Source organism: Astatotilapia calliptera, chromosome 12 (genome assembly GCF_964374335.1).
Source record: "Astatotilapia calliptera chromosome 12, fAstCal68.1, whole genome shotgun sequence".
In the NCBI taxonomy this organism is placed as follows: domain Eukaryota; kingdom Metazoa; phylum Chordata; class Actinopteri; order Cichliformes; family Cichlidae; genus Astatotilapia; species Astatotilapia calliptera.
In genome coordinates, this window is record NC_137433.1 from 34,544,474 (window position 1) to 34,570,441 (window position 25,968).

At 38.2% G+C, this 25,968-nt stretch overlaps 2 protein-coding genes across 3 annotated transcripts in view; one reads left to right on the top strand and one right to left on the bottom strand.

Annotated features, from left to right (window-relative positions):
• Window positions 1-5,196, bottom strand: part of LOC113033146 (uncharacterized) — a 12,590-nt gene extending 7,394 nt beyond the window's left edge. Inside the window, exons 1-3 of the mRNA XM_080309113.1 lie at window positions 5,172-5,196; window positions 1,804-4,634; window positions 733-788 (exon numbers count right to left, since the gene is read on the bottom strand). Of these exons, the coding sequence (XP_080165239.1) occupies window positions 733-788; window positions 1,804-4,634; window positions 5,172-5,181 (2,897 nt within the window). The 5' untranslated portion in view covers window positions 5,182-5,196. The remainder of the gene's footprint in view (window positions 1-732; window positions 789-1,803; window positions 4,635-5,171) is intronic.
• The window catches only part of prdm6 (PR domain containing 6), a 128,704-nt gene that overhangs the window by 80,639 nt on the left and 22,097 nt on the right, over window positions 1-25,968 (top strand). For both annotated transcript variants that reach the window (XM_026186579.2, XM_026186580.2), the window contains exons 6-7: window positions 11,624-11,748; window positions 22,089-22,464. In XM_026186579.2, coding sequence (XP_026042364.2) covers window positions 11,624-11,748; window positions 22,089-22,464 — 501 coding nt within the window. The remainder of the gene's footprint in view (window positions 1-11,623; window positions 11,749-22,088; window positions 22,465-25,968) is intronic.

Here is a 25,968-nt window from a genome sequence, read left to right on the forward strand (position 1 = left end):
GCCCCCCGCCCCCCCTCTCCTCTCGCTTCAGTAATGACGCCTGAAACATGAAACACCTTGTCAAACTATGCACCTGCCCAACCCTTTCCTTTCAATCTGACAATGTTCTGCGTTATCAGAAAGGAAAGAAGTGGTGGAATGTAACATAGTACTTTTTTCTTCTTTTAGTCTCCTACAGTTAGTTATTATTTAGGTATAAGATCATATTCATCCATTAATGTCTGCTAATAAATCTGCTAATAAATTATTTTTCTTTGTGATACACAAACCTACCTGGCAGTATATAAAGTTATTGTGCAGTAAAAATATACAAGGATGCAGTAAAACTCTGACCTACTGTAATGAAGAGCCAATTGGAGTCTCAAAAGTCTCAAACTAGACTCTCATGTTTATTTAGACTTTAGTTTGATTCCATTCACATAATTTATAATACAAGTCAATGCAAACTAAAGAATAGGTGGTCCTACAGGTCAGTCACCTTTTATTAGTTTATTTCAATATGTTCACGTCTGTAAAGATTTTTTTTTCTCAATCAGTCAAGCTTAATTTGTGTAGCATATTCTATTGAGATTTAAAGTGAAGATTTACATATGAATAATAAGCTGATAATAACAGACAACAAAACAAGCAACCAGAACATTTATAAGGAGTGTGCCAAAAAGAAGAGGTCAGTGTAATAACACACTGAAGTAAAGTTTGTATGTTGACAGTCAACAGAGCTGACACACATACATGTTCCGTCCTCGTCGTAGCTGTCCTTTGGTGCAGAGCTCAACTAGAAACACCAGCTAAAAAGTAAAATCAATAATCACAAAGTGGTTTTCTGTGCAGCACCATTACTTATTTATTTTCACCTCTTTATGACCAATTTAACAAAGTGACCGGTAGCAATCTCCAGCTGATTGGCACTGCAGTGTAAGACATGCTTTCTCTGCCAGTGTGGTGATTGGACGATCTGATATCCTCGTGTTGGTGTTGTTCCCTCGTCATCATAAATAATGTTGTTCCGGGTTCAAAATTGCAAGTGACCAATCACCTTCTCCTGAGGTCATCCGCGACCTTGAAAAAAACGAGAAGAGAAGAGAAACCGCCTCTGTAAGGACAATATGTATAATGCTTACCGTTTATTGAAGAAAAGTATCCTGAAATACAAAGAATTCAAGTTCCTGGATCGGCGGACAGAAGCGGTTTCTCTTCTCGCAAGTGAAGTAGATTTTTCAAAGGCACAAAAGGGCGACGTCACAACAATGTGATTGGTCACTTGCAATGTTGAACATGGAACAACATTTATTATGATGATGTGGAAACAACACCAACAGGAAGATATCAGATCGTCCATGGTGATTAATAACATGAATATAAGAGAAAATATGAGAAAATAAGAACAATATTTTTTTTTTCAAAAGTGTTGTTGCAGTCTTTGCCTATTTTTGTACATAAATTTATCACCGGAGTGACAATTTTCAAGAATAAAAGGCTCCCTGTGAAATAAAAATAAATGTGCTTTGTCAGCAATTCTGCATCTTCCTTTTCCAATTGTCTTTTAAAAAAAAGAATACATATATATTAACAGAGTAAATGCTTTTTAGTAAACTTCATTTGACCTGTGTCGAATGGCAAAGAAGAAAAGAAATCCAAAAATGTCTACAAAGTGAAACTTGCCACCCTGGCTGTCTTTTACAGCTACTCTGACCTGCATGTGCAAAACCCATTAGCTATGGTGATCACTTTATTTATACAGACTTTACATATAATACATCTAACACTGAAAAACTGAACAACACTGAAACGCAAAACTTCTCATAAAATGCTACAAGCGCTATTTTGTGTGGCTTTCTTCACATGTTCCTGAATCCACTCATTTATCTCCTCTTGATGCTCTTTTTTCAGCTCATCAATTTGCTTGTTTAGCTGCTCTTTACTGTCAAAGTGCAAACTTGATAATTTTAGGTTAGTCATTTGAATTTGTTGTCTTTTCTGCAGCTTGTCGAAGTCTTTGTCATAGGCCTTTTTTCTCCTGAGCTGCATTATCATGAAGTCATTTTGGTTTTGTTGACTCTGCCTCAAATCTTCTGTTTCATTTCTATATTTTTCCATCTCAGCTGATAAATCCTGGTTAAATCTCTGTCTGAATTCATTGCATTCTTCAGCTTGTTTTCTGGCCTCCTCTTCATGTTTCCTCATCATTTCTCCCAGTTCCTTCCTATAGTTTTCTTTCAGTTGTCTTTCCTCTTGTTCTCTTCCGATTCGTTCCTCTTGTCTTCTTTTGATTTCATATCTCTCTAGTTCCTGCATAGCTTCCTCTCTGAGCTTTTTAAGTTGTCTCTGTTCCTCCCAAAATCTCTCTTCCTCCTCTAAACATTGTTTATCCCACCATGCTCTTCTTTCCTCTTCCCAAGCCTTTCTTTCTTTTCTTATTATTTCTCTGTTCTGTAATAAGATCCCAGCAGGAATCTCTTGTCTTTGTATTTCTTTCTGCAGAGCTTCATCTTCTTTATCCCACTTATAAATTTGGTCCTTCTCCTCCAATTTCTTAGTCCTTTGTTCTTCTTCTCTCTTTTTTCTTTCTCTATTCATATTTTCCTGTTGTTTCTTAATGCAACCCTCCATTTTTTTGGCTACCTGGGCTTGGTTTGCTTTTATTTCTTCTTCAAATTTGGCTGTTAGGTGTGTTAACTTGTTCCTCTTCACTTGCATTTCCTCCTCATATTTTCTTATAAGATCCCTCTTTTCACTCTCTATCTTTCTTGCTTTGTCTTTCATGATCTTCTGCATTTCCATCTGTATTGCTGCCTCTGCTTCTTGAAACATTTCTGAGGTGTAGTAGCCACCACCATTCTTCCTCACCATCATTTCAATTTTGGTCAGAAGGTGACTGACTTGAGAACGATTGTTATGATCATTGTTATTGAAGACATGGTATCGCCCTTCACAATCAGCTGACAGTTGTTTTAGGAATCCTTCGCTGTCTTCTTTTATATAACTCTCAAATGTTTGACCTCGAAGATCATCTCCTCTGGTGAATATGACAATAATGAAATCCTTTGTCTTCTTACCAAAAAAGTTTTGGATGAGCTCCACGGTATCTTTTTCTTCCTTTGTAAAGCGACCAATCTGCACCACCAGTAAGAACACATGAGGTCCAGGAGCCAGTAAGCTGATACATTTAACAAGCTCTTGTTCAACTTCTTTATTGGACAAAATCGTGTCAAACAAGCCGGGCGTGTCAACCACAACGACAGGGCGCCCGTCAATCACTCCTGTTTCTTTCTGACAAACACTTGTCACAGACTTCAGACAGACTTTTGAATAAAAGCACTGTTTGCCCAGCATGGTGTTTCCAGTGGCACTCTTCCCAGAACCAGTTTTCCCAATCAGCACCATCCTGAGAGGCTCTCTGCTTTGCACCATCCTAATAGGTGGTGTCCAGCGATGTCTACAATTTTCTGGCTTTAAAAGGGATACATGTCTTGAAACTGGTTTCAGTGGAGGTTTTGGAAACATATCTTTTGTGAAGCTTCTGCAACCGACAGTTCTCATTGTTTCCACAGTACGCAACAAATCAGCGACTTGATGCTTATCCTTTATGTCAAAAACGATGTGTTGTTTACCGCAGCGCCTATAGAGCTCTTGGATGTCTTTGTTGTCTATTAGAATCTTCTCCACTGCTGAAGACTGGTCAAGATTTGGATTTTCAACAATAAAAAGCAAGACAGTGAACTTATCGATCACACTCTTGAAAGTATTCTTGATGGCTTCCAGTTCTTTCTTATCTTCATCAGTAGGATGGTCCAGTGGAAGGACCAGCATGAAGGCATGGACACCCTCAGGTTCACAGAGGTCGACACACTTGCACGATTCATTCATCGCCGTCTCTTTAGGTTTTCCGTGCAAAGTAGGCAGCTCCAGCACAGAAACACGACGGCCACAAACCTCTGCCTGGTGTTTGGTCAACTCTGATGAGCTCTTAGATGGAATACATTTTCTTTGTCCCAGAATGGCATTAACAGCTGAAGTTTTCAAGCTTTCATTTCTCCCGCACAGAATCAGGTTTAGAGGGGATTTTGTAGTTGTAGGCACCACAATGGGATCAGCGTCTTCAGTAAAAGTTAAATACCCCCTGTTATCACTTACTATTTTCTCCATTTGTTTCATCAGTTCTTGAAGATCGTGTTCAAGAAAATATTTTTCATCAAGCCTGATTTTGTGCTGTCTTTGTCTGCAGTCTTGGACGAGTTGGTTCACTGAGGAATTCCCTCCCCTGTCATTACATGTTGTGATGACCAATGAGTGTTTAAAAGCATCTCGTCCAAAGAAACTCACGATGAACTTCATTTTTTGTCTATCATCCTCGGTGAAATCCAAAGGATTTACTAGGAGCAACAGAACATTTGGTCCAGGTTGGCAGTGTGCGATACACATTTTTATCTCATATCGCACTCTTTCTGCAGGCACAATGAAGATATTTGATGTTTTCAATAAAGTGAATGGAGTTCTCCTCCACTCTCCTTTAATTTCAGTAAACTGCTTGTTTTTCTTTTGATAAGGACAGTCATATCTTTCACTGATGAAAGTGCTCAGCGTTGTCTTATCGTCATTGTTTTTTCCAAGAATCACAATTCTGAGTTCAGATACTGTAAAAGACAAAAACAGAGGACAAAAAAAAAGAAAACCAAGGCATTACATATTGCTGCAATTTTATGACAGGAAATTATCAGCCCTTCTCTATTAATATCAAGATTAGAACAGGATTGCTATTATCCCAGGAAAGAGTAATGCTTTGTGCGCTGCAGAATACACTATTGTAGATCATTTGTCTGCTCTTTATTCAGTTTAATTCAATTTGATTTTGTTGATTAGGCGCCAAATCAAAACAGTTGTCTCCTCAAGGAACTTCATATTATACGGTAAAGAAAAGCCCAAGAATGACATGAACCTCTTGTGGTATTTTATGGTAACACAGGCCAAGGTTAGAGGTGTACATTTTCTCGATTTTCTCTCCAACTCACAGGTGTGTGTGTGTGTGTGTGTGTGTGTGTGTGTGTGTGTGTGTGTGTGTGTGTGTGTGTGTGTGTGTGTGTGTGTGTGTGTGTGTGTGTGTGTGTGTGCTGCCTTTATTCTTCTTTATGTGACCTATATTATTCTTGCACACAAACATCATCTGGACCTACCAGTTGCCATCTTGTGCAAACAAAACTCCACCACACAGAAGTTCGGTTCAGTGTCTGTTAAATTTGAAAAAATTAAATACAATTATGAAGAGTTCAGTTCAGATTAACAGCAAAATTAATTCATTGTTTCATTACTGCAAACAATATAGCTAAAATATTTTTCTACTAGAAGCACAAATGTTCAGAAGTGAATGTTAGTATAAGGAGAAGAATTCGTTTCTCCAAAAAATCATAAACTGTTTCATAAACAAATGTATTTAAGGATAAGATGTTCACATGTTTAACCATTCAAGATTCTTTTGTGTGACAGTTGGAGGCTGGTGAATGTATAGAATTTAAACATAGATGTCGCCAAATATAGAATGGCATTATTCACCTGACCAGTATAGGAATAGTGAATAATAGTAGCCAAAGTATCAAGTACCATGCACCAAGCCATACTATAAAATACAATAAACATATAACTTAAAAAATGGTAAATGGCCTGTATTTATATAGCGCTTTACTAGTCCCTAAGGATCCCAAAGCGCATTACACATCCAGTCATTCACCAGTTCACACACACATTCACACACTGGTGATGGCAAGCTACATTGAACACATACATGAAATAATTCAAAATCATTACACTCAACAAGTGCACGAGTATCAACATTTTTAGTTTCTGCAAACTTTAACTTGACAGAAGTTGTGATAACAAACAAATATTTAATTTATGATTCAGACAAAAATTCTGAATTACAGCTTTCGTGCTGAATACTGATTTTGCTTTGCAAAGTAAAAATCTGCTGCACTTACCTGAGGCTGTGGTATATTTTACTGGAACATCATTCTGTCATATTTTTGGTTGAAGTCACCGTCATGTCGGTTTGTCTGTTTTCAAGGAAACCAGGATGAAAATAATGAAAAAAGAAACAACTTTTTTTCTATTAGAATTTTACTAAAGTTTCATGTTTGATAATGCTAAATTTGCAAAAATATTCAAAAATTTACAAATATGCATTACATTTGTAAATAGTGCTTAAAGGTCTTACTAATCTATGAACTAACCCCTCTGTAGAAATAGAATATAGACAGAAATACAAACTGGATTTACAAATGTATTTTCCAGAGTTTTGTACATTTCTATTGGAAAATAATCATTACTTCTAAACATGCTAATGACATCACCATAGACCTATGTAAGTTACGTTGTTTTTGTCACTAAATATGCAGCAGGTATTTATTTGACCCCACTTAAGTGCTTTACCACACACTTTCTTTCCAGTTGTTGAAAGTTACGAATGACTAAACAAGATTTGGATTGCAGATATACACAAACAATATGCATTTAAACACACAGATATTCTGTTTTATACTTACCAGATACCAGATAGGAGAGCTGCTTCAAAATAGAATAATGTCAAGGAAGAGTTTGTGTGAGACCTAAACGGCAGGATACATGCACTGACAAACGCCTGCCAAATTCCAAAAAGTATGAAATGTTTTCATTGTTCAGCCTGACAACAGAAACCTGACACCCTGCAGGGTTCCCATCAGCCACTCAGTTTCAATTATGTTTACAGCAATACATTCTATTATCTAATACTTTACTGACACAGTATTATAAAGAGCCTTGGGTCAGGTGACTAAAACATCTTCCTGATAGATTCAAAAGTCTAATGCTAACGTGCAATTATGCTAACAGCTGTGACGGGGAACTGAAAATACATGTAGTGAAAGTTGTAAATGTAACCCTAACCCTAACCCTGAAAAGACACTTATTTGGACATATGTTTTAAAGCATTATCTAAAATAACTTTAACTTGATCTTGGTCATGAAAATCTAAACACTTTGTGTGCAGAATTACCAGTCAAATCTAATTTCTACTGGGCATTATTCTTCTACCACCAGTGTTGCTCTTTCAGAAAAGTCATGTATAATTGAGCACCATGCCTGTCTCTTAAAATGTCTCTGTTTATAGTAATATATTGGGTTTAGCTAGATTCCCATCAGAAAAACTAGACTGAAGTGAAACTCCAACTTTAGGGCCCTCCCATTAAAAACACAGCAGAGTCTAAAATTACCTTAATGGGCTTGCATGGTGCAGGGCTGGAAAAACTGGTAATACTGATCCAAGCTAAGACACATCCACATTATCAAACTACACATTTAATAACCTCTATCTATTTTTTAAAAAAGGTGTGTCAGGACATGAGTTCACTTCCCTGTTGAGTTCCTGGAGATGCTTTCAAATGATCCTCTTCTAAGACAAACAGGCTTTTATCTGAAAAGACTGATGAGGCAACAGAGCAGGATTCCTGCATTTATGTTCGTGCTCGAGATTCTCGAGTTACAAGTCGGTCTTTGATCCTTTAGACTCAGTCTGAAGTCATGACTTTATGACATTTTGTCAGCTCGAATGGTTTAACACATTCAAGCAAATGAAGACACATACGCACTCCTTGTGAGGTGTTGGAGTTGTGTGATTTATAATCCTGAACCGCGCACATGGACGGGCATGTGTTATTATTGAAAACCTGATTATAAAGCTTTTACCTTTGCTTTCTATGAAAACAGACAACAGAAGAAGATCAGACGCTTGACGACGCTGCCCCACTGATCTGCCAGACGAATCGTTTTGAACTCTGTCGGCTGCTGTAAGGCAGCAGGGGTTTTTATTTTTCATACCGCAGCCTGTTGGGCGTGTTTGATTTATAACACAGCCCCACCTGAAAGTAGTGGCATGTGTTCAATACGCATGTTTTCAATACATACATTTGTTTTAATGCATACAAGCTTCTGCATATTTGTGCACCCCTCTTTCTCCTTTTTTTCCGGGGAGGTCATTGGGTGTGTTTGATTTATAACCCAGTCCCTCCTAGCTGTGTTTTCACATGGATCCAAAAACACCTTACTCCTGTCACTGTGTGGAAAGAATTAATAAAACACACACATTCTTAAACGCAGATCTTCAGGACTTGTCTGGCTTCATTAACTCCTCTCTGACATTATAACACATTACAAGAGGGAAATGCCTCATTCCTGTTATCATAGTCATGAACATTTACATAAGCAGATCTTTTAGTACTCACGTAACCTGGAAGGTCCATTTCAGTCCCTCAGTGTCAGTTGATAATAGCAATTATCTGCAATAGTTTGCCAGGACTTCACGGTAGACAATGGGAAAGGTGTGCACTGTTAATAAACCGAAGTGAATTTAATTAGTGTAGTCCTATAAAAATCTTTCTAAACACACATCTTGCCACTTGATAGGCGTCTTTGAAATACTTACTTAGTAGTATTTGTATTTTATTTTGTTTTTTACAAATTAGACTACTACAGCTGTGTCTTTGGGGGGCGGAGCCAGGGTCATTATCAACTACTATTAAACCAAAATAAAGTATTGCTGTGCTGAGTGTTATCATGCATTCAAATTGTGCAACTTTTGCAGGAATGCATGGTGATCATGGGAGCTCTAGATGTTATTGTTGCCATCAGTGTGTTTCAGTATCTTATGTTGTAAAAATCATATAAATCTTTTAAACTGATGAATCTGAGAGGAAGACCATTTTAAAGAGATTTATGATGCTTCTGTTTTCTGTTATTTTTGTCTCCCCCAATGTTAAGTGCAAATGTAACTCATATTTCTGTATTTCTAAGTCCTCCTTTTAATTTGTTTGTCTCTATGTTTGATTTTTACATTTTCTTCCATTTCCTCCCTTGTTAGTTTTATGTTTCGTAACTTAATTAATTAAGCATAATGTCACTGGCTGACTCCCACCTCCCTCTCCTGTCTGTCTGATTTTGCTTTGTATCATCTTTAACTTTTGTGTGTGTTTTTCTGCTTTAACGTTTGTCCTCCTTAAATTCTCCAACTCTCACTGTTTGTTCAACCCTTTCTTCCCCAGAGAGTCACTTGACCAGAAAAAATAAAGTTGCCTAAATTCTGATTGTATATCTTTCTATAGATACTTTCAGGAGAACTGATGTCTCCTTGAAGATACAAAATCAATCTAAAATAAATAAATACATTATTAGTATTGAGTGTTTCTTGGATGAGCAGGTTCAGTGTTGAGGTGTTTTTGAAACATCAAGTCAAATTTTATTAATTGAACATTTCTTATACTGAGGAACTTGGTGCACTTCGAATGGAAATTTAAAAAAAGAAAAAGGAGTTATGGTTTGTATTAAATGTAATTTGATTTCACTTTAAGTGGTTGTCACAAGCTGTTTGCACAGACTAGGTTTTCTGGCTCAAAGGCACTTTGGCAAAAAAAAAAAAAAACAAGGGAGTCGTGAGGGAGTTGAACCTGTGACCTCTGTTACAATCTGGTCTGTCTGACACTGTACGGCCCCGGTGGGAGAAAAACATGTGGGAAAGTGTTTTAAAATAGTCTGGGTATGAAAATGTGGTTTTGAATGTGGATTTCGCTCATGTTGTTACAAAGATGTTTTTGGGTGGATGAGGTGTTTGTTTTAGCGGTGGTGTGACCCGGGAACCGACAGCCCAGTGGCTGCATGTTTGAACAATATAATGGTGATTAGTTGGTCTGAACAGAGTGAGAGACACCAGATATTTCCCATAAATCATTCGGATTTGGTCCGATGTGAAATTAAGCTGTTATCAGATGGGAAGCTTTTGTAAAATCAGACCTGGAAAGAGTCACCAACCACCTCACACCATCTTGTTTCCAGGACTTTTTTTATCCGAAGTAGGGTTTAAGGACAGTTTGTTCAACATTTTCATCAAAGTTGTTATCCACACATCTATAAATCAGGCATGCGCTTATCTTCGATGTCTTTTCTTTATTGTTTTAGAGAGCTTTGGTGCTGCTTCACTTCTAGGTAAAGAGTAAAATTACATGGCTCCTTGCAGGGAAAATTAAGTTATTTCCTTCCAGAAGTCCAGCGGTCTGTACCTATAAAAGAAAAATATGTTTAAGATGTGCTTTACACTTAATGGTCTGTGGCTGTCTCTGTATGTTTTTATATATAAACCTCTGCAGTCTATATAAACCTCTCCTCAGGGTGGGTTCCACTTAGCCAGGTACATACAATGGCCTTCACTCTCCAGAGTCAGCACACAGTTAATGCTAGAGTCACACCACTGCTTGAAGACTTCTGCACAACCAAAGTTATGGAAAGGTCTGCGACCACATCTTTACAGCATCAGTCTGCTATCACGTTGTGACTACATGTGGTCAAGTTGGCAGTTACGTCCAATCTGTTTGTGATGATATTGTGATTAACCGGGAAAAATGACAAACCTGTTGCTGTCCACACACACAGAAATTTACTCTGAATGATCACATTCGGATTCCAGCCACGTTTTAAGGCAGAAATCTAAACATTCTGCCATAAATATACTGATGTTGCTTTTGCAAGAAGTCATGGATTTAACCGCACCCTTTGTTGAAACCTGTGTTCAGCAACCTATAGGACGTTGGAGGTCGCTTGAGTCCCATATTGCAAAGAGACACACTGCAGATAAGCTGTGCTCTATGGTGCAGAAAAACACATATAGATTGAAAAAAATCTTTGCAGTGATTGCTGGCAATGTTAAAATTATATTAATTAAAAAAAATCAGTGAATAAAAAGTCTGTAGAAACAATACTCAACTTGAGAAAAATGATGAGACACCTCAGACTCGACTCGAAGTAAACAGCAATAGGCGAGTCTTTGTGGACTTTGTGTAATTGCAGACTATTCCAGAGGCTTTGGCAATAACAGAAAGCCTGCACACCTTTAGTTTTTATATGTGAGGTTGGGACAGAGAGGAGCTGCTGGGAGGACGACCTCAGTGACCTGATCTGTAACCTGTAGGGCGCCGATCCACAGAGGGATAGATTAACATTAATGCTTTTCACTTTTGTTTAGCATTATTACTCTGAAAGTTTTTTGTTTGCTTGTTTGTTTTTTTTAACTGAACCACTATTGACCTCAATATTCTAATGCATATAATGTGGATATGTGTGTTCATTTGCATATAGTTTGGTGTGTTTTTTGTGTGTTCATAACTTTAAAGTTTTTATAGTTTTATTTGTTTGTAGTTATTTTTCTAAATTGTAATTTTCTTGCAAAGCTCAATTATATATTTTTGAAACATCACACTTTATCCACAAATCAGTTCTCAGGTTTGCCAATGAATGAATTTGTTTATATATCAAAATGGTTGCATTTATCTATTTAGTGTTTATTTCTTAACTTCGATTCAGCTAGAGAATATTTTTGGTTTTCCTTCAGCTCTTCTCAAGTAAAACACCTTATTTTTTCAGGATGAATGCCTGAATTATGCACTCCCTGCAACTCCCAAGAAATATCACTACATGTTGGGATAAATAAATAAATAAACTGCACTAAATGTCTACCCTGCATTGTAATTTAAAAGTGACAACATGACCTGAGAGAGTGGTGAAGTTTACTTTTGATGCACTTTTCAAACTAAACATGCCTGTGTCTGTATTGTAGATCCTGCATCTTCTACAGAGCATGTATGGATATCCCCAGAGGAACAGAGCTGCTGGTTTGGTACAACGACTCCTACACCTCGTTCTTCGGTATCCCGCTGCAGTGCATCGCCCAGGATGAAAACTGTGAGAAAATGTCTCAATAATCTAAGTTGACCTGTCTAGTGTATGTATATGTACATATACGTATAGTGAGATTGATAAACATTTTTTTAAAATAAGCCTTAAATTTAGGCAAACGAAACAAAAAGACATTTACTGAATGTGTTTTTCTGTCCAAACTTTGTTAGGTCACACCTTCCAAATTTGTTGAAGTACAACATTATTTACATAGTTAAGAAAATGTGTTTAAAGGTCATCTGTTTCCTAGGAAGCAATAGGTTCACCTTCTTCAGCTGCCCTATGTTAAACTGAAGCACTAAAAATGGACTCAGGTGTAAATTTGACTATGATATCTAAATGTCTGACACGTCCAAACATAAGCCAAACCTCTGCCCTGAAAACTGGCCTGCCTGCATTTAAAATCAGCTGTTTTCTTTGGCCATTCCTTAGCTTTTATTACTGACAGTATTTAAACTGGAGGAAATCTTTTGGCCTGCCACAAAAACAATGATACAAATGCATTTTCTTTAAAAAAAAAAAAAAAAAAAAGAAAGAAAAAAAAAAAGGGGATTTATTTGTCTGAAAAACCAAGCCAGCCAAAACAGGACTGGGGCAGGTCTTTTATTTGCTAAAATGTGGCCACACTGTGGGTTAGTGTTGACACACTTGCCTATTTTCCTGTCCTTAAGTCAAATGAAACTAAGGATGTTTTCCATCAAGACTTCTCATTGTTTTCTTCTTTGAAAGCCCACACGTTTCTAAAGCTCTCTCTACTCCAGAGCAGGTTGGGTTCAACGAGCAGTGTGTAGGGACGGTACTTTGCTCAGGGGTACCTCAGGGTAGCCGTTCAGTAGAGTCGAACCCACGACCTTCAGTCAGGCAGGGGCTCTGACTGATCTGCACCTATGCAACAACTACTTCAAACCACTTGGCGAGTAGCAGTGAAACTGAGAAAAGTGGAAGAGTGGTCTCCCAAAATGGCGGGTGTTTGCCTTCAGAGTAAAGGTTATATATTGTAATTTAAATATACTTGTTGTCCAAATCTTGTGTTTTTAGCAGCAGCAGAACACCATTTTATCAAAAGTTCACCTCTCCCCCATGAGATAAGAAAACGCTGTGAGGAATTTTTGCACAAAAACATGAGAACCAGGACGAGTTGAGAACCTGTTCCACATAGTCCACTCTTTCGTAATTGTCTGTCTCCAAGCTTATCAGTGTTTTTTATCAGTGTAGGTGTTTCCCTGAACGCTGAACATTGCAAAACAATGATGTTAAACTCATACCAAAGGAGCTGTTGCACACCTTTTCAGGATTTTTTTTTTGTTAGAACTGTGAAAAATCCCCTCTCCCTGACAGTGTTATGAAGAAATCCTTACCATCCATTTTTATAGGTTTTATTCACTCAAAGCACAGGTGCATGTATTAATATTATCGCCATATTATCAGGAAAAAGCATAAATATTGTTACAGTATTGGGTTTTTGTCATCATTTCAGTATCTTTTGGATCATTCCCCCCTAGGCGCTATCCTTTTGAACTCATTGGAACAGATGTTTATCAAGAAGGTAACAGTGACTCAGATCCTTTACTGTATGCAAGAGTCATGCTTACTGGTATGTAGTTAGTCCACAAATGCCCATTGTGGGCCAGGAAAAACCCTGCTGAATCATATTCAAGCCTCGTTTCTGTTTCTACAGATCTACTTTTCCTACAAACGCACGAAACTGCTCAGGAATTAATACGAGAATTGATCAAAAAGCAAAATCGACGATTATAATAAAGTCAAGAAAAACTTCAACACCCATCCCTATTTTATAGGTGCTTTTTTTGGGCAAATACTAGCCAGTTATTTCATGCATTTTACTAAAATACTTAAAAGGTTTCATGTCTGAGTTTTGATTAAATTAGGTGAAATTAAAAATAATGCATAGGCAGCTTAGGTCTTTGTAAACACAAGTAATGCAACTGTGTGCGTTTGCAGTTTGCTGCCACAGTCCCGCCATGATGAACGATGGCATGTAAAAGACTTGTTCCATCTGTAAAACCAGTTTGTGGCTAAACGTCTCTAATTTGCAATCAGCAGCACGATCTCATTTCACTGCGACTCTGTGAAAGACGAGCCTCTAATTCAATTCAATTCAATTTAGATTCCACAGATTAAACATCTTTTTTCATGTTTGGTTTTTTATGGGGTTTTTTGGTCAAAGTTTGTTTTTATCCCCCTGCAGGGGCTTGCTCTGTCAAATCCACAGGAGAAAAAAATGTTTAAATGGAACAGATATAAACAGGCTGACTGAGCAGAAAACTGGAGGAGATGTAAACAAAAACAAATTAGTGACAGAGAAAAAGAGAGAATGGATAGAGAAGAGACAGAGGGGGGAGAAAGAAAGAAACTAAAGACAGAAGACTGGGGAGAGGAGGGACAGAGACAAATACAAAGCACTGATTGACAGAGAGAAATAAAGACACAACAAAAACCATTATCTCCGTGGTTTGAAGGAGGAATTGTGCACTGAAGATATGAACGTTTCATCCCACTTTGTGAACAACTGAGTGAAAAATGTGAAGCGGATTTTAGACTCATGGACATCCACGAGCCTGACTGTTGTTCTTTTTATGACTATGTGGACTAGTTCGTGGAGACTTTTCAAGCAGACCCCACTCCACTGTCAGGTCTCCAGCTTTTCGTGTCTGCAACCGAGTAACACAGGCTTTAGGGAGCCTCAGCCAAACAACCTGACTTTTATTGTTCTGGCCATCTGTTCAGGCTGGTCTTTTAAATCAGTTCTGATAATATATAAGACATTTTAACAAACACATAGAGAAGTTTAAGCCTGATTGGTAGGCAAAGGCAGTGTTGCCAACTCCTCAGGAAGGAAAATCGCTATTGGCTGTCCTAAAAGTCACTAGAAGTCACAAAATGATGTCATCACCTAATTTGCATAATTGGTCATGCTTATGTAATTGCAACTGACGCTTTAGGAGAGAGAGAAATAACATCGTGGAAGAGACATAAAGCCAGTAAAGAACACGCTAAATGCATTTCGAATATATTTAGAACTAAAATTTAATTTCTTTCAGCAATTATTTTTTTTAATGTCACAATTCCAACCCTCCTCCTTTATCCAGGCTTGGTACTGGCAAAAGTGACCCAAAATAAGCAATCTTTGTGTGTGTGTGTTTAAGTAGTTTTAAACCTTGTGATCCACAAAAAGTAACAGTAAAAGAAGAATATTTTTAACTATAACATTGTTAACAAACTGCCCACAGTAGCACCCTCTGCTTGTTGACAGTAAGAGCGACACGTGCTTTCACGTCAAAAGTCATAAGTCTCCAATAACACCAGAAAAAGTTGCCAGATTTGTCGCTAGTCGCTTTTTAGACAAAAAAGTCGCTAAGGGGGTCTGAAAACTCGCTAAATATAGTGACAAAGTCGCTAAGTTGGCAACACTGGGCGAAGTGAGTTGGAGAAGGAAGCCAGAGGAGAATTATGCATGTATGGATTTTACATATAAGAAAATTTGTCTTGTTCCAAAAAATTCAGATTTTCATTAAATATTAAATAAAAATAATATGAATACTGAAAGAAAATGGGATTCATTTATGAGAAACGTATTAGTTTTAGGACAACAAAAACAGTGTGAACTGAAAACATTATTTCCAAGGTTGTTTCAGACTCAGATTCCTCATTAATTTATTCACATGATGCCCTCAGATTTATGAAATGAGTTAAATTCAACAGCTCTGCAAATGACATGGTGTTATTTGTTCAGGTTTTATTGAAATAGTATCAGATTTAGAGATGATGTGTTAATTCAGCTCTATGAACAGTCTGAAAAACATAGTCAGCAACGTTGTTAAATTGTGTTATACAGAAATATGTTTCTGTTAATTAGAGTGACTTAATTAGTATAAATGAAGTGGATAAAAATTTTAAAAATCCTCCTGTGTGTTCACAGTTGACATGGACCATTTACTGTCAGCATTTACGGGATGACAATTGAGACCTTTGAATGGTTTCTATTCATGTGAAGGCATCTGGTCCTCAGCAGTCCAGATGTACCAAACACACATTCATACACACACATACACACCCTGGCATCGCACAAACAAATACCGGAGGATTTGCTTTTGTTCCACCCTGCAGTGAAAAAAGTTTGTTCACATGAAAATTAAATGAAATTAGATTAAGCTTCTTTTGTGCAAACATGAAAAGCAGCAGTTCTGCTCCAAATTAAAGACATTTTGCTTCTAACTGCATTGGAGCAGTTAGTTTCTGTGGCATTGTTATCTTGTAATTGTACCCACAAAGGATGACTGTGATGTCAAAACACTGCACTGGAGACAGTAGGCTGTCCTCAGTGGAACAGACATTTAAAGTTTTGACCTTTATTAGTGCTCCAAAGGCTGCCTGAACACAATAAGACTGGGAAATGTCCAGTGCAGTCACATTGTCCTGTAGCTCTATCTGCTGTGTTTGGGTACAATAGTGTTCAAACTCTTAAAAGTGGTGACCATATAAGGACATCCCCTCTTATTGATGTAATACATATCAAAGAGCAGGAAAAAAACTGTCTAAAACTGTTTAGAGCAATCTGAGTTGACTGACTCACACATTCTCTGTCCTCGTTATCAGTGTTGGGCTTATTGCTACAAAACAAGTCTTGGATTAGACACTACTGGTTACTTTTCCTGAAACCAGTGCAGCATATTACTTAATTATATGTTAGAGAAAGAACGCATTATGTTACTTTCGTGCTATTCCATAACATGACCTGAAATGCACTGCCGCACAATTATCAGGTCGTTATATAAACCTGAGGCTACAGTAGGACACACATACAGTCGTTCTGTTGCTGTTTCCGTATGAACATAAAACCAACAAAAATGCAAAGCTGACAACAATCCGAAGAGACTTCAAACCGATCTTCCACAGTGACTCTACTTTCAAAGCATGCACAGGCAGAATTGGAGGCTACACGCTGCAAGCCTGACTGCTCATCACTGCCTTATTTACCTGCTGAAGATCAGGCTCTGGACTGGTGCTCTGGACGGGTCGACATACACTCAGCTATAACATCACTCTGGGTTCTTGGCTAGCTCTGTGCTAGCATGCTATCTGTGCATATTCTTGCAGAGAGGCAGTGTTGTGTTAGCAGTATAATGTAGTTATTTCTGTCCTAATTTTACTATTACGCACTTATTCTTTCATGTAGTAAAAATAAAAAGGATGTCCATATCCCCTCTCCTCAAAAAAGCGGCACACTGATCCACTGTTTTCCTCCTCCCTGCACACAAACTGAAATCAGCTGTTTGTAGGTGAAGTGTGCAGGAAGGAAAATGCATGTGATGTTTTTTTCTTTCATTATTTCCAGCTGCAGTGCAGATAACTGAAGACCCTTTGTAAATCAAGTAATAACATAATTTTAACTGTATTGTGATTTCTGAATTTAGTATGTTAACTGAATTTTTGTAAAATGTAGTATGATTACAGTAACGTGCTACTTTGCAATGCGTTACACCTGCTACTGATCACTATTTGGAACTCTGTCCATGTTAAATATGAGCATTCACCACAGTATGTAACAGTAGTACAGAAAATAAATAAAAACATCATAGGACCCCTTAAAGTAAAGTCATATACACAAAGGCAAACGACAAACAACAGGAAACACGCACATAACATTAAACACACATTTCTCTATACTCTTGCTTATGTGCAGAGCTCAAGCACTCACAGACACATTAAAGATGAATCAAGATCCAAACCACACAACAAAGAAAACACACACACCCCATGGTTGTTTACTCATACATGTTCCATCCAATCACAGCCTGTCGGCTTGACGCTCCACAGCAACATATGCACCAGCAGACGAGGAAACATCTCAGAAAGACTCTGCTTTATCTTTCTTTTCTTTGCTCCTGCTCTTTATTTAGTTTTTTCAACTTCCCTTTATCCTCTAGAACTGTGAGAAATGATGGCAAAAAACAGGAAAATGGATGAAATGAGAGGGAAAGTGGAGGAGTCAAAGAGGCAAAAGATTGAAGAAAAGAAAGGAGAGGGAAGAATGATTTTGATTTTGTCCACCTCTGCAGTAAACTCCTCCGTACTTCTCTTCTTTATGTGATGTATTATTATTACCAGTCTTATAATTGCCTCCATTGATTTTATGAAACTTTATAATGGCTGTAACGTTATGGTTATTGATTACCCAGCAAAGATTTGGCAACATAATCAGAACTGTACTTCATTCCTGTAAAGAGAGGAAGACACTCTGAGACGAACGGTGGCCTCTCAAGAGTCAAACTTCCTGCTAATTCAGTATGATATAAATGTACAAGACTGACGCATATTCTTATTATTTTTAACTTATTTCATGTAAATCCGTGGATGTTGGTCTCTCATGACACCCTAATGAAGTCAAGTAGCCCCCAGAGGTCATTTTGTAGGGCTGTAGCAGTGCTCCGCCTGTTCCTCCTTCCACAAAGGAACAGATAACTGTCCTTCTGCTGAGAATATTCAATTCTATGACCATGTCCAACTATCCACATGTTGACAGTCCATCTCCTGGTATCTCCTCATTCTGTAGACTATGCTGGGAGACATAACATATCTTCTTGTGGCAGCACGTGTGGTTACCCTGGAGGAGCTTAACTATTGGAGGACCTGAATGGCCTCCAGTCACTGTCTCATGTTACTAGTCATGAGAAGGACACTGATTAAAAAACAAAACCAGAGAAAAGTCAGTTGAGACGGATAAGGAGAGGGCAATGGTCTGTGGAGTGCAATCCTTCTCAGATGCCTCGCCGATAGCAGGCAGCCTGTCCCCAAACAATCACAGTCGGACTCAGACTTGACTGTATTTACACTCAAATACATTGGTGAAAGTTTAACAAATAATAAATAAATAATTGTCCTTCCACTGATTAATACAGACAGATTGACTGCAATTTGTTGTCAATCCTCCTAAGTCTTGACACTATGCTGAGAGACACAGCATACCTACTTACAATGGCACATATGATGTTGGCTCTAATTATGCTGTCCTGGAGGCGCTGGACAACTTGGACAATCTAATTGGTGTGCAGGAAGTGAAACTCTTGTGATCAAAATAAAGAGTCCTTTCATAGTTTGATCACAATCAACAATGGTTGCTCAGTGTTCTTACTTTTTTTTGCTGTTGTTGTTGCCAATTACCAAGAGCAAGTAGTTCTGGTGACCCGAAGGTTGATCGTGGAACAACCGTAACGTATGGTAATTGGATAGGCCCTTGGTGGGAGGGATATTGTCTCCAAACAATTGGGGTCTTACTTGGAGTGACTGGAATCCATCTCAAATAGACTGGTGAAGGTTTGCAAAATAAGGTGGTCTAATTTGTTATCTAAGAATATGAACACATCAGTTCATCCTTTAATAGAGCAACTATATCACTGTTAAGCACCATAGTTCCACAAATAGATTGCATTTACATTTACAAACAGATAACACCAACTCCTTTGACAGATGAGTCTCATGATTTTTATTTTTATTTTTTATTTTTGGGGAACTTCTAGATATAATACATTTTGATGGCTGTAACATATATATTGTAAAACTGAATGACAAAGAGAGAGATACAAAAAGGGAAAAGAGGACAGGATGAGGAGAGGGCCTCAGATGATTCTCGTAATGAAGATGACATGGAAAAATGTTTGAATGAATACACAGAACTGATGGATAGGCAGACAATACAGAGGAAGATGAAACTCCAAGTTTAGGTGTCAGAAGTTGCTTTTAAAACTCTGTTCTGTGCGATGAAGACCAGCATCTCCTCCATTTGTATCTTTATGAGGGGCATGTAGGAGAGAACACACCCCTCATAAAGAAAGAAAATACAAACTCTGCAATGTTGCCAGCTGCATCTGCATAATTCTCTCATTTTGATGATGCATTTCATACGCAATCCAAACCGTATTGACCTGCATTTTTTGTATATGCAATGTTGGTTGCAAAATGAATTAAGTGTGGGCGAGCGGCGTATAACGCGGGCGTCAATAACACCGTCGGGCAACTTACAAATGGTGTAATTATCTCCTCATCAGGTTATTAGAGGATCAATCGAGCCTGGTGGCCTGATGGCAGAGGTGAGCTGATGAGGGATGGAAAATGGTTATGACGACTGAAGCAGCAGATCTCAGAGAGAGGGGTGTTTACTCATGTAAAATGATGCAATCGAAATGATGCGAAGAAATTCAGAAAAACTAAGAAACCCAGAAGTGTTGTTTATGCATTAGTGCGTGGGTAGAGAAGGAAAAATGTACCCAAGAATAATAATAACAAAATGGACTCACAAATTACCCAAATGAGTCTAACTAAAGAAGTCACAAAATAAGCTATTTGTCTTCTTAAATAACACGTTATGAGCATCTACTGGTTTGTCTGGTTAAGTTTAAGGATGTAAAATAACTTGTGCAATAGTTTTCCTTCCTCCCAGTCTGCATGCCAAGTTTTCCCAAGCAAACCAGTTTACAGAATGAAAAGCAAAACCCTCCACAGTGAGTTAAAGTAAATCAACCCTCTTAATGCAATTTCAAACATGATGAAGGGTTATGGACTCCAGGTCTGTCAGTTGGTCTGACCACAAAACAGAACACAGCTGACTTCTGGGTCAAGTGAGGACAGCTGGCATCAACCAAAATCTAATTTACACACTTTTATATAATGTGTTTTTTCCTGTTAATCTCATTGTAGTTGACTGTTGTATTCACCAGCAACACTTTATCCAGAATCTGTTTTTCCTATCGGTCTAATGGATTTATTATGCCAGCTCCTGTGTTCATTTTTTTTCTCTGAAGCACTTACTATATTCAATTCAATTCAGTGTTATTTATATAGCACCATATAGCAGTCATGTCAAAGCAGTCATTTTGTACTGTAACATAAGGGCCCAACCACATCAGAAAAAAAGCTCCAATGACCAGAACTGGCCCACGAGTCTGGTCAATCTGACCAGCATAAGGTAAAGGTAAAACCATCAAACCCCACAAAATCAAGAAGAGGCCTTGTTATAGTAAGGAATCTCAATTCAAGTGACACACTTATGTAGTGTAACCAAAAAATGCCAACATTTGCATAGAATATATTATTTTCATCGTAACCTGCAACCATGGTTGCAATTATTAGCATGCTAGTGCTAGCAATATCACTCTAGGGCCCTTTGCTTATTTTATCTAAATCTGTGTGGGTTTCTACACCTTGAATTGAATTGAATTCTATAAAACAATAAATAAGTTGCTCACCTCTGCTCTGTAGGCGCAGTGAAAAAGGAAGGGTGTGTATTATGGGAAGTCCCACAGCAGTTTGAGTCTATAGGAGCACAACTAAAGGATGCTTCAATATCAACTCAACCAGCACTAACAGTAAGCCTTCTTAAAAAGGAAAGTTTTGAGTATAATCTCTAAAGTAAAGAAGGTGTCTGTCTCCTAAATTTAAACTTGGAGATGGTTCTTTGGGAGAACTTCATGATAGCTTGTTGTCGCATTCTTCTATTAAAAACTCTAGGTACCAAAAGTAAGGCTGCAGTCTGAGAACAAAATGCTTTATTGGGACAGTATAAGACTATGAGATCTTTCAGATATGATGGGGGCTAACTTTTTATATGAAAAGGACTGGTAAATTTAATTCTGGATTTAACAGTGAACTAGTGAAGGGAACATTTTAGAATGTTTGAGTTTCTGGAATGAAAGCAAAGTTTAAAGTAGAAATGTTAGTAGTTCTGTAAATTAAAACTCATCTGTAGTAGCATCATGCTGGAGGTCCATTTTTTGACCCTGAAACATAGCTTTTGCAGCTTTCTGTCTTCCCTGAGAGGAAAACAGTGAGTCGCTGTACTAACATAATTCCCATAATTCCATTCATTGATACCAGGAGCTGCAGTTTGCCCCGGGCTGGTTAGCCAGCTCTGGTCTCAGTTAGGACAATAAAGTTCTGGCTTTCCTTTCCTTTCCTCCCATCAAAACAGCTAAACCATACTTTTATCTATTAAGCCCAGCCCACTGATAACAATCCAACCTATAGGGACAGATATCATTAAGGGCCACCTGAAAGAATAAATGGTTTCATCCATTTGTTTGTGTTCAGGCCAAGAATATTTTTCCAGTCTTGCACTCTTGTTTGATCCTGTGCTGCAGTTTTGAAAACTTTAACAGTCCATGTTAGCATTGCTAGTCTTCTGAGTGCCTTCCAGCTATTCCTCCAAGTCAAAATTTTAAAGAACATCTTCATCAACATTAACTTACATCATTTTCCTCAGTTGTTGGCAGTTGTTGGACTCTCTTTTTTTCTACTTAAAACCAAATCATTTCTGTTTTTCTTGTGTCCAGTAAATGTCCCAGCCACAGTGGTGGAGGCCATGACGAGGCAGGAATCCCTCCAGTCCTTCAGCAAAAACGGCAAACCCTCTTCCTCATCCTCTTCATCGTCCTCCACTCCGTCCTCCACCCTCATGCGCTCCATGGTCTTCCCCCACTCCCCCTGCCCTCGGAGTTTTTCCCTGTTGGATAAGGTTGGGGTTCAGTCGGACTCCAGTTTTGGCCAGTTGGGGTCAAAGAACCAGAGAGTCCTGGCAAGTCCCACATCCACCAGCCAGCTTAGCAGTGAGTTCAGCGACTGGCACCTGTGGAAATGTGGCCAGTGCTTCAAGACCTTCACCCAGAGGATCCTGCTCCAGATGCATGTGTGTCCGCAAAATCCTGACCGGTAAGACACAGTGGTTTTAGGTACTTGACAGTTTGTCTCAAGGCTGTTGTAATGCAGGATAAACTGACACTAAAGGGACACAGTGTTGGTTTGAGAATGACTCCAAAAACTTTTCTTTATGTCTGAAACCTCAGGGGATCAAAATCTTTTGATAGCTTACAATCAACATTGTAAGCAACTGTGTTGTACCAAAGCCCTTAAAGAAGGTAGAAGGACTTCGGCATAATTTAAAATGAGTTTTAAATGAATAAAGGCGATGATTTTAACTGTAAACAAAGCACGATCTAGAGATAACGTGTATAATCAACATAGGTAGCAAGTGCCAAGTGCTCATATGTCCAGAAACGCCATTTTCAGTCAAGAATTTGGCTTCGAGATTTTGGTCTGTACCTACTGGCAGCTTGAAAAGAAATACTTTTTTGGCACAAAGATGACACTTCACCACATCAATGTCTTTTGTATTATAGTGTACAATACTTTGTGTAAAAAGAAAAAAATATGACCCTCAAAGTGACAAAGTGTCAGATAGTTGTTGCTGTTTTCCCAGAGGAAGCCAGTAAATCTGATGCGTTTGCTGTGATTTATGACTCTCATTGTTCCATCATGGCACTATTTGTGTGTGACAGAAAGTGGGAGTTTGGGGATGAGAGTGAAGAGTGTGTAAAAGTGTTTGAGTGTGTATAACATCTGCCAAGTTAATTATATACAGCATGCGTGGAGTGTGTGTATGTGTGTGCAAAAGGGGGACACAGGATGTATTGGAAATTTTTTGCTTAGCTTTATTTTTGTGGGGAGAGTCAGAGCGGCGTATAAATCAGCGCTGTGCGTCACTGAGAAATACCTCGCCTTACGGTGACGGGGCCAGGAAAACAGATGCCACTTATTCAATAAACTAATACTCATAGGGAAGAAAAATGTGGGCTGGATATGGAGGAGGGAGGGAGAGTCGATGGGGAGCTGCCTGTCAATAGGAAGGTTTTATGGGACAGAGGAGCAGATAAAATTCAGCTGAACAAGCCAAACAGAAACAGTCCTGGACCTCCAAGGCCATACTGTACCGTTCAGGTGAACTGGAATTATACCAGTATGCCCATGAGGCAAAGTCATGCCCCAACATAAGCACTAATCTTTTTCTTAAAGTTGCACCTAACCAGACTATTATATGCATCAAATGATGAAATTTATGTTTTTCTGCTCCACCATTCTTCATTGTACAAAGGACAAGAGTTGTCAATCTGTATGTTTAAGAGGTTCACTCTCACCCTGGCCATCAACTCTTTAGTTTGCCACCTTCTAAAAGCAGTACCAGAAGACTAAAGAATAGCTTCTTGGGCCATCAGGCTATTCAACACCCAAATTAAACTCTAAGCATTCACTGAACAAGTGCAATAGCTAAAATACCTCTAGATATCATCTATTCTGCTTTCTACCTGTGCCATTGTCAAAGCTGCTGTCATTAGGATTATTAGCTATGTATTTATTACTTTATTTTTATATTTTATTACTCTTTCATTCAAGTAGAATGATTTCAGCAGTGCTTCCAGTTCCGTTGCATGTTTGTGCTTATGAGTACAATGAAGCTTATCTTATCTCATCTCTTATCTTTTATATTTAAGTTCATAATATGAATGAAGTTGTGATAATAGAAAGTAAAGCAAATCAGAAAAGCTTCTGTTGGACACCAACTCATAAGTCATCATAGTGTATCACTGTGGGCTCTGTTTGGCCAGGTGTTTCACAAAAATGCGCTCTATGAACTACCACTATCCCTACAAGTCATGACATGCTGATAATGCAAAACTGGTATTAGTTTCTTACATCCTGTAAAGGTCTTTAAAGTGTAAACAAGCACTCAATATACCCCATGTGTGAAATTTTTCATTGACATCAAATATCCAAGATTAAACGTAGAACACTAACGGCTGAAAGTGATAGTGTTACAAAACTCATGTTAGTGTTGTAGGGTTAAGGTAAGTTGTAGGGAAGAATAAAATGTTCAATTAAATATCGATTTGATTAAAATGTTAGCTTCTGAAATGAAGTTTAACAGCATCCATCCATTTTTGTCCACTTATTCAATTCAGGGTTGCAGGGGGACTGGAGCCTATCCCAGCTATCATAGACCATGAGTTGGGGTACAACCTACAGGGCCAACACAGAGAAACAGACAGCCATTCATACTGACATTCACACCTACAGCCAATTTAGAATCATAGTTTAACTCCACTAACTGCATATCTTTGGTCTACGGAGAGGAGCCGAAGTACCTGGAAACAACCTAAACACACAGAACACCTCTGGCCAGATGTTGGAATTTAACCCGGGACCTTCTTGTTGGGAGACAACACAGTGCTGATCATTGCACCTCACAGCAAGCAGGTCCCTGTTTTAAATCCACCATCTGGTGCAACAGCTGTACTGCCCTAACAACATTCAAACACTGTTAAATTTGATAGTTGGTTTTAACTTTTAAAAATTATGGAAACTCGTTGCCTCAAAAAAAAAGCAAATTATCAGTATTGATGTAATGACAACAGAGTTGACTTTGATGTTGACAAAGCCACCAATGACAGATGCATATTTGATGGGTAAGTTACAGATTTCTGTTTTTCCTCTGCAGATTTGAGTCTTTAGATTCTACTACCAGTATTGTAAGGTTTAGTTTCTTCTTCCAGTATGGTTTCACTAGTAATAAAAGCTCATCTCTCACTTTGATTTCTAACAGCTTCCCTCACTTTCTCCTGGCCTCCCTCTCCCCCTTCATACATATTTATTGATGTTTACTTGATGGGAACATTTGGAGCTGAAGACTGATGGCTCTTTATATCAGCCTAAAAAAAGGGAAAGAAAAAACACTGCACACCTCCTCTGAGCTCCATCTCTTTCCGGTTTGTTTTTTTCTGCTGACTGTTTCTTTTTCTGAACTTTTTCTTCTTCTCTGTCATTTTTTTTCCCCTCTGTGTGTCATTTCAACAGAATCCATCATCAGAGGAGCAGTTTGTTTATGTCAGCGAGGCCTTGGAAGTGCTTTCGATTCAGCTTTAAACTGGTGTCGAGATACAGGATACTGTTTAAGTTTTGTGATGGCAATGAGTGATGAATCAGGAAAAAAATCAGATCATAAATGGCCTGCGTTTCCACTTATAGCCTTGACATATTACAAAAGCAGTGCAGTGTAAACCACAGCAATGGACTAAATTAATAACCACTCCTTTTATGATTGATGTGTTTACCGCACTGGTGTTTAAAGGAGTCATTAGTGCTTTTAGGGAAAGTTGGATATTTTTGCTAAGCACTTTGATCTCCACAGTTCACAATTCAGGTCTCATTCTGGTGGCTGATGTTGTTTATGAGTAAGGCCTGTATTTGTATATGGACACAATCACGCTTGTATATCGGAGGACAGAAGGTTTACAGCCGATTGAAAGTGTATCATCACAGAGCCCGACTTTATGGAGGAATTAAATTTTAATTTCTGTCATTTGTTTCTGGCATCTAACAATC